General features: G+C 44.2%; 1 protein-coding gene across 5 annotated transcripts in view; it reads right to left on the minus strand.

Moving 5' to 3' along the window:
• LOC142796382 (MAM and LDL-receptor class A domain-containing protein 2-like) overlaps positions 1-14,360 on the minus strand; it is a 154,586-nt gene that overhangs the window by 51,446 nt on the left and 88,780 nt on the right. For all 5 annotated transcript variants that reach the window (XM_075886850.1, XM_075886846.1, XM_075886849.1 and 2 more), the window contains 6 exons: positions 11,317-11,425; positions 9,710-9,826; positions 9,377-9,516; positions 6,756-6,866; positions 3,545-3,761; positions 644-814 (listed from right to left, as the gene is read on the minus strand). In XM_075886850.1, coding sequence (XP_075742965.1) covers positions 644-814; positions 3,545-3,761; positions 6,756-6,866; positions 9,377-9,516; positions 9,710-9,826; positions 11,317-11,425 — 865 coding nt within the window. The remainder of the gene's footprint in view (positions 1-643; positions 815-3,544; positions 3,762-6,755; positions 6,867-9,376; positions 9,517-9,709; positions 9,827-11,316; positions 11,426-14,360) is intronic.

Consider the following 14,360-nt stretch of genomic DNA (forward strand, 5'->3'; position numbering starts at 1 on the left):
TCATTTGATACAGCCGTCACGTCGAGTTAACGCCAATTGTGGTTAGTTGTCATGCGCTGAAGTTGATTTATGAAGCAGTGTCCAGGGTCAGCATCCTTGCGAGCATCAGCGCTTCATATCAGCATCTGGTGTTGGTAATACGCATGTTCCAGTTGGCATCGTTGCGCAAGTGCAAACAACTTGTTATATAAACATCTGCAACCCTTCAACTTATGTCCATCTCTGCAACGTTTGTACACATATTTAGCATCGTTTCATGACCTGTCGCTCAATAAAAAAATTTCAACACGGTCACCTTCCCTCCGCATCCTTCGCAAAACGTTGATTCTCAGGTATGTGAGATCTGCCGATTTTTTTTTCTTCCAGTTTTGACTTCGTCATCTGTTAGTGTATATTTTACAACCTCATAGCCTGGACAGAAATACCTCAGTGTAAGCTCGGAGGACTTCAGCATAAATTACTTCGGTGTTAAAGATTTGTGCTCTTATGTAACTCAAAGTCGCGCTCTGATACCATCTGCAGCTAGGCAAAAAAAAACTGAAACGAAACAAGGTGTTAGTGATGATCTGGGTAATCAGCCAAAAAACCCTTAAAAATTGAAGTGAAATAAAAAAAAAAGGTCTATCTACTTGATGTTACTCGCCTGGCCCACTTCGGTGGTAGCGGACGGAGAGCACCATTTGCTCATCAGCGGCGTCGAACAAAGGGCTAAGGAGTCCCGCTGTCTCGGGTCCTGCTGGAGCAGAATCCACTGCCCATCGACTTCCATTCCAGCTGCCCATCGTCAGGCTGAGGTAAGCAAATGGAGGCGAATCTGCGGTTTGCCGCCATAAGAAATGCACCGTTATGTGAACGATACTCTATACACCTTGAAACAGAAAAACAAAACATTCTATTTAGCGAAATTAACGTGCATAAGTTTTCGTGCACATTACAGTGATGTGCGTTTTCCTTCTTTTGGTCACTGAAAGAAATAATTGTACTTTTAGAAGCTCTTTTTTTTTATAAGACGCAAAATATAGAGATCTAACAGACAATCATGCCAAGGATAGTATAGGGGATGTTTTTACAAGCAATTGTAATGTAGATGTGAACAAATTAATTCTGCTTATGCAGTTGTCGAATCTATTTGTGTTTATAAATGTGCAATTGCGCTCATTACAAGTAGAACCGACAGTGTCACTGCTATTTTCCCGAGTACATTCGTAGCTATCAATAGGAATGCAGTGCTCTTGGATCAAACCTTTCACTAAATCACACCGTTTCAGAAATAATGGCCCTGCAGAGTTTTGGATTCAACTTCATATCAAGGTGGCAATCAATGTTTCACGACATACATTACTCTAGAAAAAAAGACAGTAATTGTAAATAATGTTTAATTGCTCGGCGATGTTTCTTGAGTAAAGGTGTACCTAATGTACAATGGTAATGTAACGGGTAACAACAATCGGGCGCTGCTGTTGGATGTAATTGCACACGCTTACGCACGCAAACATGGCTGTTCAGCAGGAACTGTGTAGACTGTTTTGAGGCGTTATTATTATGCACATCGTTGCAGATTGCAGTGGCGCCACCGGGCGGACTTTCGGCCACGTTGCACTTGGGGCGTGTCACAGGTGCGACGTCACTAAGAAAATCCATATTATCGGCTTCTAGTCCTTTGTACCAAAATGTGAAACATGATTGACACCATTTGGTTGGCACCTTTGGGCGCAAGGACTAATACTAAGCGGCTCAACCAGTCGAGCGCGTATAACGGGCCTCCACTATTTTCGTTGTACCAGTGGTAGATCCCGGAAGGCGTAAACTAATGCGCATCACTTCACCAAAAAGATTGAGCAAAGCGCGGGCTGAGAGGAGGGTAACCTTTATTTGCTCGCAGCTCCTTTTATGCATTATTGTTTCCATAAAAAGTACCACAGACTATGAGCCTTTAAGCCTTGCCACACAGATAACGACTAAAATCCTGCCGGGAACATCCCAAATCACATTATTAACTATGCGAAATTACAAGTTCAGTAGGTTGCAACCAAAGATAACTTTTCTTCAAGTTAGGGTCAGGGCAAGAGGCATCGTGTGTGCTTAAAAGGAAGGAAAGAAGGAGGGCAGGGACAAGTTTTTCATAACAGTGCATCAAAATGAAAGTGAAGGGGAAGAGGGAAGGAAAATAATGGTAAAGGCGGCACTGCGTCTCCGGTGAAGGTTTTCTTTCCCGCCTTCAACGGCTAGCTGGCCACATGCTAAGGAAAACAGCGCATGCCTGCTCTTGGATGTTAGCGTCACTGAAAGGCAGGCGAATCACTGCGCTGTAATTTTTACAGCTTCCACGTCGAGCGCAACTGCATACGAACTTTCCTACTGCAAAGAAGCTCGTGCTCACCTAACTGGAACAATTTAAGAAGAAGTGCTTTAAATTTTCTATTCGACACCATCAAAGTGTGCGATATCGGCGTAGTGGTGATGAATTGGACTGAAACATTTTTATTTAAGCCAACCCCGATTTTAGCAGCCAGTTTCTGTTTTGCTATGACAGGGTGATCTGGAGTGATTGGGCATAACAGTCACCACGCTGGAAGCATTGTCGTCACTTTTGAGTTGATGAATACATCAAAGTGCCAGGAGAAGATTGAGAAAACCAGTGCTAGATGTGAACATTGTACGAATGATCCAGGATAGGTACATGCACATCTGCGCGCAAACAAAGTCATTAACCGGGGATACATCATGTTATTACTAAGTAGCATCAAACTGAACTATATACAATTACAACCTCTTTATTTCCTGCGCGCTAATGCGGTGGAAGGAGAAGAAAACTGAAGAATAGTGAAAATGATTGTTTCATCAGCAATACTTAGCATATCATCCGTATTTATTTATTTTATTTGCCCAAAGAGTGCGCGATGTGTTATCTATAATCGGTTACGACCTCCGAATAAATACAAGCCCCACCTTTCGAACTGCATCACGCCTTCCATGCATACCTGCTAGAAAACCGTATTTGCCTAGACAGTGCACATTGTATAAACTGAAGCCAGTACAGCCTACGTCCTCTCAAGTGAAGCGCACCTGTAATTAATACATGCTAGAAGATCGTATTCAGTAGTTTTCTGATGTATACCTAAATACTTCACCGCTATTAATAATGTATGCACGACGCACACAATTATTACAAATTCTCAGTTCCCGCCTAAAATATTATAATTCCGAGCAGGGACGGCTGAGTTCAGGGACATCCAATTTCTCATTCGAAAGCCAGTGGTAGCAATAGTTGTCTACAAGGAATAATCACCTTAACTACGCGAGATCTATGACGATTTCATGTCTCGGAACTATGCGAATGCGATTTGATAGAGGACTGCTACAAGTTCTCTCTTGGCTAACAAGCGACGTCTGTGAGCGGAGCCTACTACTTTTTTCAGTTGATAACCGGCTCTAAGGCAAGCAAACGCTCTTTCATCATTCGCCGTGGCTGTAGGAAGCAGTAAACGCAGGTACCTTAGCCAGTGGCAAGCATTCGGCCTTTGTACACTGGTGCACAGCATACCTTTTTCTGTAGGTCGAGCTGGTGGATAATTGAATTTCTCATAGCGGCCCTTTCCTACACGCCAGCGAATGCCTTTCTCAAATTTGTTCATGTAGCCACAGAGGCCATCGGTGAATTCGCAGTGAGCAGGGTGTTGGCATGGCTCTGGCCTCAGAATGACGTCGTCCAGGCTGATAGAGGTAATGCCCATTTTTCGGAATTTCGCACGGAACACAACCTGTAAAAGAAAAAAATGAACAGAAAGTCAACGTCAGTGATGATTCTTATCTTGAATCGAGAGTTGGAAAGATAATAAAAATGAAGAAAGGCATGACTGAAGATACCTTTGGCTCAAATAGAACGAGGACACACTACACAGTGAAAAAAATAGGACGAAAAAAACTACTTTTAAGTTATTGATTTGTGGGGTTTAACGTCCCAAAACCACTGTAAACTATTATGAGGGATGCCGTGTAAGGGGGCTCCGGCAATTTCGAACAGCTGGGTTTTTTTACTATGCACCCAAAACTGAGCACATGGGTCTACAGCATTGTTGCCTCCATCAAAAATACAGCCGCCGATGCTGGGATTTGTTCCACGACCTGCTTACAACTAATTTTGTTCCCCAGCGGAAGATAGACTCATTGCACAAGGCAAGCATTTGAAGAGTACGCGCCCATTGTGGTTTATCTTAGCACTTGAGGAACCGTATCATGCTGTTCGTAGCACTTCATCTCTTTATCTAGAACGGATAGTGAAGCTTTGATGACGCAAGCGTCGCCCATTTTCTGTGCGCAAAACGTCTATATCACTTCCCTCTCCGTGTTTTATTACCCTATGCCAATAAGCTTCGCTTGAGTGAACTTGGCGTAGCATCCACACGATTTGCATTGCGTTGCCATCAAGCTGCCGAAACCATCATTTAAACTGAAATGCTGTTGCCTGTCCTTGACGTTAAAACGCTGCCGGGTTCGACCTGTGTATTCCTTCTCGCAGCTAATGGAATCAGGTGCACCACTACAGGTGCGCACTCAATAAAACCGGTTGCACCCTTTGTAAACCACATCCACTTCTTTTTTCTTCTCATCATGACACACACAGCTGAAAATTTACATAGCGTTGACATTGCCACACAGACACCATAGCGGGATGCTCTTTTTAAGATTATGTAAGTGACCGCTTGCACCATGCATCTTTCCTCCCTCTTTTTTTTTCTCTGGTCATTATCTTTTGGCATGTCATCTGCTTCAATGTGTTTTGGCATGTCATCTGCTCACAAACACTGCGTATCAAATCTGAACGGTATCCAGCTTTCTTTGAGCGGCTGAGCTGTCATCCGACGCTGGCTGTAATTTTACGAACACGCAGTTTTTGAAGAGCTGCTTTCAACTGCGTAGTTACAATACTTCTTTTGATAATTCTGAATGAGTACTTTGATAAGATAATCAGCCTTTTTTTTTTTTGCCTCTGGTTTTGTGCGCCCAATGGGTGTGCGCCAAAAGAGTGAACGAAGATTTGACGTCCAAAAAGTTCTCGTTCACTCCCGATTGAGGCATATCGGCCCGAGGAAGAACTTGTAGGGCTGAGGACAGCCTCTATTTAAATTTATCAATGCAGTGGGCGCACACTTCAGCAGCGCTCACACTTATGTCCCGTCTTAATCATCGGACATAACTTTCCAAAATTTCTTTGTTACACTCTCAACAGATCCTATGGAGACATCTCCAGACCCACACTCTTCCTACCGCTCAGCTTTTTTCTCACTGATATGGCTCTTCTCCTGAATGTTCTCTGTGCGGCCAACCTCACGCCATGCTTTCTCTTGTTGTTTTTGGCTGCTCTGCTGATCCTCCCTTGCAGGGACAGTCTGCGATCTCCAGCAGAGGGGGGGGGGAGGGCGGTGACTGGGTCGTTCTGCTTTTGTCTGAGGACGTGGCATTGCAGCTTGTTACGGTAACTCGGACTACCTATGTCGTCGCGCCATGGTTATGTAGACGGAGCTTGACACCACACGATGGTCCAAAAACTGGGAGGGGGGGGGGGCTGGAGAAAACACATGACTGTGAAATTTTGTTGCCGGTCTGTCTCTCTTCAGTTATGGGTGGCATATAAACCCGTACACCACGGCCCATGGCATGAGAGTATCAGCCACAGGACAGTAATAGTTTTTATCTAACTAGGAATGGCGATGTCAGGATTTCAAAACTCTCTGCGATCCCGTCATAGAGTTAGCTTGGCACAAATTGCGGAGTAGACTACGGCAATGTTGCAGAAGAGGGAAAAATTGGAGGAATGAAAAGGTAGCTAGCAAATTGCATTTACTTCCGGAATCAATCTAAAGCATTGTGCGTGGCAGTGACGTATTATACAACAAAGCTGTGCAGGTGTTTGATACTGCTTAAAAATATAATGGCATCGTATTACGTCAGCATCAGCTGTGGATCTCGTGTTCATCATCGGCTCGTATAACAACGTAACAAAGATTACATATTAACCTGCGGCGACTTGCGAAGCGATGGTGTACGATTGGACAACCTCAAGTAATACGGCGAAAGCTGCTTTTCGTGAAATGCGCACCATCAAATGGTAGCGCGCTAATGATTTTGATAAGGTCGACAGACGTGTTCTAATGTGAGCACCGCCGTTAGTGAGAAACAGATACCTGTCGGGCGTCAATGAAGACGACGTACCTACTGAATACACCATAAATTCCGTAGGCAGGGGTAAGATGGGGGGGGGCACTCGCCACTATGCTGGCTTTCTAAAAATGCGGGGTTAACATAAAATAGGTGATTTTCTCAAATGGTCTTTCAGCGGGTGTGCCCACATCTTCCGGCATAAAATTCATTGCAAAGGGTCTGCTACCGACGTACTCAAAACTAATCAAATTGCAGAAGTGAGTTGGTCGAATTCAAAAGCTTTGACTTATATCAACAAAACAAAAATGTTGTAGAGGTCAAAATCAACTAATGCATCTCATGACGACTACCAGAATCGCTGGGATGAGCCATTTTTTTCGTTATGTTTAATGCACTATGGCGTCCTTTTTTCCCCATTTTGTTGACTATAGAGACCTGCAGACATTTTATTCGTTGTAGACAAAACATTATTGAGTAATCTACGTACTACACATCCTAACTTGCATGCAGAGCCCACACATAAAGAAGGGTCTCTTTGGGGAAATGCGATCATAAAATAGTAAGAACTGTAAGGCGCGGATGATGGAGTTCACCTTGAATTCCTTCTCCTGCAGAGTTTCCACTCGCGCCAGCATCCACCCTTTTTCAACAAAGTTGGGCTGGTCCCACAAAGTCTCACTTTCTCCGTTCACCGTGATGTCCACCTGTGTGCGAGAAAAAAAAATATTAATTGTCGATGATGCGTCTGCGAATCATTCGACCATAGGAAAACTAGAAATAAATGCCTGTTGGTTAACCAGGCCACTCTGTTTTGGTACGGCTTACGGTGTAAGAATATGAGAGGTTAGAGCAAGATAAGGAAAAGAAACTGGCGGTCAGAATTATAACCACGGACTGTAAACAATCGTAGCCAAAAGTACTCGGTTACTTTTAAAGGCTCATACATCTCAGAAGCTTTTTAAGCACCGTCTTCCTTGTGTAAAATCGAAAATCGAAATTTTGAAAGAAGGTTCTTTGTGAGGGAAAGCAATATTATTCTTGTAATGGAAATGACGAGGGGTTTAAAAAAGTACCGCAGTAATGCAAATGCGCTGCATGGAGCAAGAATAGTTGTTTTATATGCGACCAATACAACGTTTACGTCAGATACACGAGCTTTTCAGTGAACTGCAGTGTTTCCTAAAAAATCTGGATGAAAACTGAGCGGCTCTTATACACATTAACCTGAACATTAAACCGTTCTGATACAAATTTGGGAACATTATATGTCAGAACAATGATCCAATTATCAGCCACGTGGAGTAGGGCAGAAAACGTCTTGTACCCGCCCTCGCTTTTATCTAATTAGATCCCTTATTCAAATAAACAGCTGCACTTTATCAAGTCCCTATCAAGATGCGTGTATGGCATCCGGACCCAAAATGCGACGTTCGAGGGCCAGCCGCAGGACATCATAACCACACAACCACAACGACATTTATGTAAGGATTCTATAACTACAGACTATATTTATTCGTATATTGCGTTTACGCAGCAATTTTGCATACTATTACGCGCCATTATTCTTATCTGGATTACAATACACAAAATATTCAATATCTGAATGCGCATTCAAAATATTCGAGTGCTGCTGGTGTGCCAACTTCGGGGTATGCAGTGGCACAGACAAGGGTTGGCACGCTGGGCCTGTGACAGCATCTCCCACAGTCCCCATGTATTTCTTTTGCCATAACCACTTGGCAACCCTTGCTACTGAGAGGCCCCGCACAAAAAAAAATTTGTGCAATTGTCTGTGCTCATCGTGCGTCGTTTACGGCAGGTTTTACGCCTGTAGAGAAACTGGTGAATCCTCCGTGGTGCCTGACACTTCCACAAGTACGTGTTTCAATTCCAGGAATACAGAAAAAATCAAATTTGCCTTCATCAGCCCTAAAACAATTGAGCTTAAGCCATCTGCACGAAATGTACAACAACCACGTGCACATATACACCGATGGTTCAACCACAGCGTCTGGTTCTGGTGGTGCGGTGGTGATTCCAGCTAGAGGAATCACTCTGCGAATCAAGCTGTCACACGTCACTACGTCCACAGCGGCAGAACTTGCGGCTTTGCGTGGCGCCATAGAGTACATCAAATCCCAAAGACCGAGTAAATGGGCTGTGTTTTCCAACTCAAAACCAGCCCTGCAGAGCATGCAGTCAGTCCTTCGACGAGGTTGCCATGAACTATTAACTTACGAAGTGGTCAAGCTCGTTCACCACGTCACAGAAACAGGCCACGAGGGCAGGTTTCAGTGGCTTGCTGGCCATTGTGGGATCAGTGGCAATGATTCCGCAGACAACGCGGCTCGTACATCGCACCAAGAAGAACACACCCTTCCGATTTCTTTGTCAAGGACTGACGCTGCACAGAAACTTCGTCACCTGGCACGTAGTCTGAGTCTGCAGGAGTGGAACACCCCAAGCATAAGACATACGAGATTATACCAAATAAACGCTCGACTGGAACTTCGACCTCCATCCGGACTTCGTCGACGTGAAGCTTCACTTCTTTGTCGCCTTTGATTGGGGGTTGCCTTCACAAAAGCATATAGAAACCTCATCGGATTGACCGACAATGCGGAATGCGACGTCTGCTGCACCAAAGAGGACGTCGACCATCTGATATGCCATTGCCCTCGATTTGCCTCTGAAAGACAGAAGCTTTCGGACGCATTGCGACAATTGGACGTTCGGCCACTATCTGTGCAGATGCTACTAGAACACCGTCATCGCCTTTCGTCGGCTCAAAAAGCAGTCAAAGCTGTCTTGTGCTTTTTGAGGACTACAGGCCTAATGACCACCTTTAACTTTTTTGTAGGGCCACCGCTGCATACGCGCGAGCCGATTGACTGACAATCCTCCTTTTTTTCCTCTCTCTCTTTCTCTTCCCTTTCTTTTATCTCTCATCTTTATGCCCCCTTCCTATTCCCCCAGCGTAGGGTAGCAAACCGGGCATGTGTCTGGTTAACCTCCCTGCCTTCCCTCTTGTTGTTTACCCCCCCCCCCCCCTTTTGCCATACCATGCACAGATTGACCCTCGCTTACTTCTGCCAGCCCAGCTGCTTCTTCGAATTGAAAAGGCACCCCCCTTCCACCCACCCCGCAAAAATTTCTGCCTGCGCCCCGGGTTGAAAGGGTAGTTGTAGCACAACATCCTCATTGTTTGTCTTACCTGTAAGCGGGCTGATTTCATTCCCCCTGAGAGATACCAGAACTCGAGGCACTGAGGCTGCTTCAGCCCGGGCCACTCTGGGCTCGTGAGAACGGCTTCAGTGAGCAACGCCGTACTATGCGTTGCCGTCAGGACGTAAACTGCGAAAGCCGAACTTTTTATGAAACTTATTGATAATAATTAAACATTTTCAAAACATAAAAACGAGTCAACTCACTACATAAATTTTCTGCATCTGATAAACTCAAGTATATATATTGCTCTTAGGTTGTTTATTAAACAACATACGTTTGTACATAAAAACAGGAATATAAAGTAAATAAAATAACCTACCGGAGTTCACAGGTCCAGAAGTCGCGTCCAGTGCTAATTGCTCAGTTGACTTTTGGTCTCGCTGCCATCCACTCTCAATCGTCCAATCACAGGTGTCGAACTCAAAGTCGCAGTACCCTGCCATAAAGGAACAATTTGGGTATAGAGATTATACGCTCGGTGTTCAAAAAATGTGTGCGGCAGTTATTTCAAGACACAAAATTGTACATTTGCTGAGAATAATGGTATCGCATTGGTTCCCTTGCGATTCAGTTCAATATGTGCCCAAGCAAACATTTCAACAGTATGAACAGACATAGCTCCACAATAACTTTTAAACCAGTACAGGGAGCTCATCCAAAAAAATGAACTAAAAAAAATATCGACACTTGGTATTTTTTTCTCGCTTGCAAAAAGGCCAAAGTAATTTCATCTACAAAGTTAAGCAGTCGAAATGATTTTCCGAAGAAAAAGGAAACTGAATTGTCAAAGAGAACAGTTCGTGTGACCTCTAGTACTGCGCATTCTTGCACGTGTTTTCTTCCCTTGCCTTATGGTATGCAAGGAAAGGTAAGCATTGTAAATAATGCGATATATGAAAAACGATAGTCCTTCTTGGGGTACTTTGACGCAAAAATTTTGGTCTCTCTGTAGGGGGGGGGGGGGGGTTAAAAAAATGGGTAACGATTTAGAGTACAGGGTACTCTACTATGGGTACTAAAGCTCTAATCAAGGTACAGTAGAGCTACAAGCTCTCCATGTATGTACATGTGTCTGTTTGTCCGCGGTAATGATACACAAAATAGATTGAGTTACCCAAACGACCTACTACCAACTTCAGAACCCACCCATATTGCTCAGGTTTCAGCGTTCATTCTTGTGTGATTTTCAATTAAAAAGCATTTATTGTGCGTATCTCGGGCACAATAACAACACGTAAATATTCTCTATGCGTGTCTTCTCTATACTAGATATGGTATACATGATATGGTATATTATACTATACTAGATATGGTATACTAGATAAGGTATATTCTCTATACTAGATATGGTATACATGAGTAATTCTAAGGACCGTAGGGTTTATTACGCTGCACTGACAATGCAATGCTATGCTAAAAAGGGAAGTGTTTCCAACGCTTTGCTAGGACGGCGCGGTGGTGGCACCTACCCACCGCTTTCCGTTTTACACCTTATCGCCTCCGAGAGCGGCGTGCACGCTTTTCTTCGTTTTCGAAGATAACTGCCAGATAGCGCTGGTGACTAACGTGCTTCGACGCGCTCGTTTGCCTTCGCTGCACAGATCGATACACTCCAACGCAGCGCCTCCAGAATACAATTCACCAATTTTCTCTTGCAGAACATTCAATAAACGCTTTGTTCGCTCTCTCCAGACGCAAGACTGTCGTCTTTCGACGACATTTGCAGTGAAACATGCAGATACGGTGCCAACTTATTTTCCCCCTTACTGGCTGCGCGTAATCACCCTAGCTCAAATAGTGACTTCGCTTAGAAATCAATGTACAGAAGAAGGCCCACATAACGCCCAACAGTTCCTTCGGATGGTACCTGTCCACCGAGAATTGCGACTCCCAGGAAATACACAATATAAAACGAGAATAACTGACCATGAGCATCGGTAGGCACCACGCATTTTCCTGAAGTGAAGTTCATAGGTCCGAGAACTACGTTGAAATGCTCGTCCGTAAACGGTCCGCTTGAAAAGACGAAGACGAGCTGCGTAATTGTGAAAAAGAATTAACAAAACAAGCACATAAGCTTGCCTTGTCTATGTTTGCTCTCTTATTTTTTCGCGAGCAGAGCATGGAACCTACATTGTATCAAGCAATATTGACGGCCTACAAAAGTTAGATTTCTAAACATGACGGTTCACGGAAGTACTAGCATTTTTTGCACCAAACTGCAGTGGATCTTTTCAGTGTCCGAACAGCGCCTCCGCTTTGGATTGATGAAAACAATTCCAGTGTACCTTGGCCTCCGAGCTGTCTATTGCAGGCCGGGAGGCAATCTCGCATGACTGATTTCAAGCTCATTTTTCAGGATAACTCGCAAGCTTGCGATGCCAGATTTCACTCAGTTCACAGTGGGTGCCGCAATGGCGATCCCCGCAATACATGGCACGCGCTAAGTCAGAGGTCACCGTGCGAAGAACTTAGAGAAAAGTGCTGTTGCGAAGAAGAAGGTGGGCCAACTAGAGTGGCATATTGAAAGCTATTTGCGGTTGCCTTTGGATAACATACCTGTATGGTTCATTAAAGATTTAAAGATATTACTGGCGATTGTAGTACAAAGGCATGCGTCTTCACGGGGGTCTTGTATACACTTTCCGGGTTTAAAGAGTTTTTTATAAGGAGTACACTGTTATGATACCTTTCTTTCCTCATTACAAGATTGAGAAACAAAAGTTCATCATTTTAATGATAATGCCCCTTACTACAAAACCTGCATTCGATTCCGCTCCTGTCATCAACCTTCAAAAAAAAAAGGTTGTGCTTGTAGTCAGATCGTGCCCATAATTGCATGGCCGTGACTGTTCTGTTCTTGATTTCTGGTATGGTTTTACTGCTTCAATGAACAATTTGCAATTCAAAAATTTAAAAGTAAAAGAAAGGAGTCCTGTCCGCCTTGTCTAGCTAGAACAATGGCCCATGCTTCAAACAAGCTGTTGTCGCAAAATATACACGAATTTCTCCCCCCACCCTTTTTATGAAAGATTTCAAATCACATCAGAATATTCGTCTTTGTAAGCCTATTATGCCTATTCGAGAATAAAGGCTACTTACAGTGACCTTCAGTTAGCGCCTTCGTGCACGAGCTGATTTCATAATAACCCTGTGAATTCGCTAAACTCATGACCCCTCCAATCATTACACCATTCACAGCTATGTTTCCCTTTCTTGGTATCCAATCAACAAATTGTACTCGTGCTTCCTCTCTCTACTACAATTGTGATCATGCCTACACTTCCGTAATAAGAGAGGCGAAAATTCATAGCTTGAGCCGCGAATGCGTTCCACGTCCCACTGGCATCCTCATTGTTTCACCAAGGCGCGGCATTTTCCAGTCTATGTAGCAACCTTTCTACGGCACTGACAGCAGCAGTTTTATTAGTCTGTGCTGTTGAGCTCCAAGCACTGGGCGGTGAAGAAACACCTTTGGTGGAAGTGGAAGCTGCACTACTGCGACAACGAGCCGTCATACGCGAACACGAAGCGAGAGGCAAAGAACGTAACGGCGTCTACATAGGAAGACTCCTTGATGATAGCACGACCAGAGAGAAACAATAGCCATGCTTGCATCGGGATGCCCTGTGGAGTCTCAGAATTGCTCTCCATCGGCGCTCGTTCATGTCATAAGTCATGAGGCAGTAGTTCACCTCACCACTCCCAGATGGCGGTAATGCCCTGCTCAGTTTAGAGTTGCTGTATATGCTACCTTTAGGTAGCAGAGTTGTGCCACTGTTTTCCGGGCGCCGCTCGCTCCGCCTGCAGGAGTTCAGTGCTCCTATTCGCCGATGGCCATCACGTCATCATAAGTGGTTCAACTGCACTGCGGAGAAGCCAACGCCACGATGATTCCGGGCAGATCAAGCTTGGTGAACATCGGCTGTTGTTACTCTCGCCGCACTTCGGTACTGTAGTCATGTTGGTCGGGAGAAGTGTGATATCAGGAGCATTCTGTGGTAAATTGTACGACTTACAGCCCATGTGATTAGACGCGGGTGCAGCGGATGTTGCCAAAGAAAGATTCTTGTGAAGTGAGGAAGGAATAAATGTCTGACTTCTTTTTATCTATCCATTGCACTACAAACTTGCTAAGTTTGTATTGCCCAAAGGTGCAGTGATTACGTTATACCTGCAGAGTTGGTCAGCGTGTGCCGGCTGCATACGTCCCAATTGGTCTGACTGGTATAGCACTACAAATAAAGGAAAAATTAGTTAAAATATACTTATTTAAATCGGCAAGGTGTTGCGGCTAGCGCGTGAATCACTTGAATTCAGTGCAGCTTTCATATTTTACGCGGAAGGAATGTTCGACACAACAGGGCTGTTGAACAACAATTCACATCAGCTGTCGTGAGCCGCGATTGTATTACGAGCGTAATAGAGAGCCGCGCGTAATATGGGCTTCGAACGGGTACTCTCGATCGCTATCCAGCTCGATTTAGTTGAAGGCAATAAAACTACACCTGGCTCTCTCACACAATTAACGAATTAGTCCAACACAATGAAAAAAATTCATCCCTAACTGGCTCGATAGTGATCAAAAGTGAAAAAGTAATTTCATATTTGTAAATGGGAAATACAGTGGAAAAGAAGACGAACCTAGTGTGAACAACCATATATAAATATTTAGTATAAACCAACCATCTTACTGGTTCAACGAGTCGACGCACCTTGTTTTATTATTACATACCAAGAACATAAACATCAAATCAACGCTTCTAGGCGTTACCGGAGCAACCGAGTTTTACTCATACCTTTCAAAAATAGAAAGCGAAAAAATAAATAAAGCCACGCTAATACCGTAGTTCCTCAATATTGAGGGACAATGTAGCACTCTGAAGCGCGAGCGTTGCTCCTACGTGGGTGCGAGTGGCTTTCCCGCAAGACATTTGAACCCAAGATGGCGAACTTTGGCGCAACTCTGC

Source organism: Rhipicephalus microplus, chromosome 2, assembly GCF_043290135.1.
Source record: "Rhipicephalus microplus isolate Deutch F79 chromosome 2, USDA_Rmic, whole genome shotgun sequence".
Taxonomy (NCBI): domain Eukaryota; kingdom Metazoa; phylum Arthropoda; class Arachnida; order Ixodida; family Ixodidae; genus Rhipicephalus; species Rhipicephalus microplus.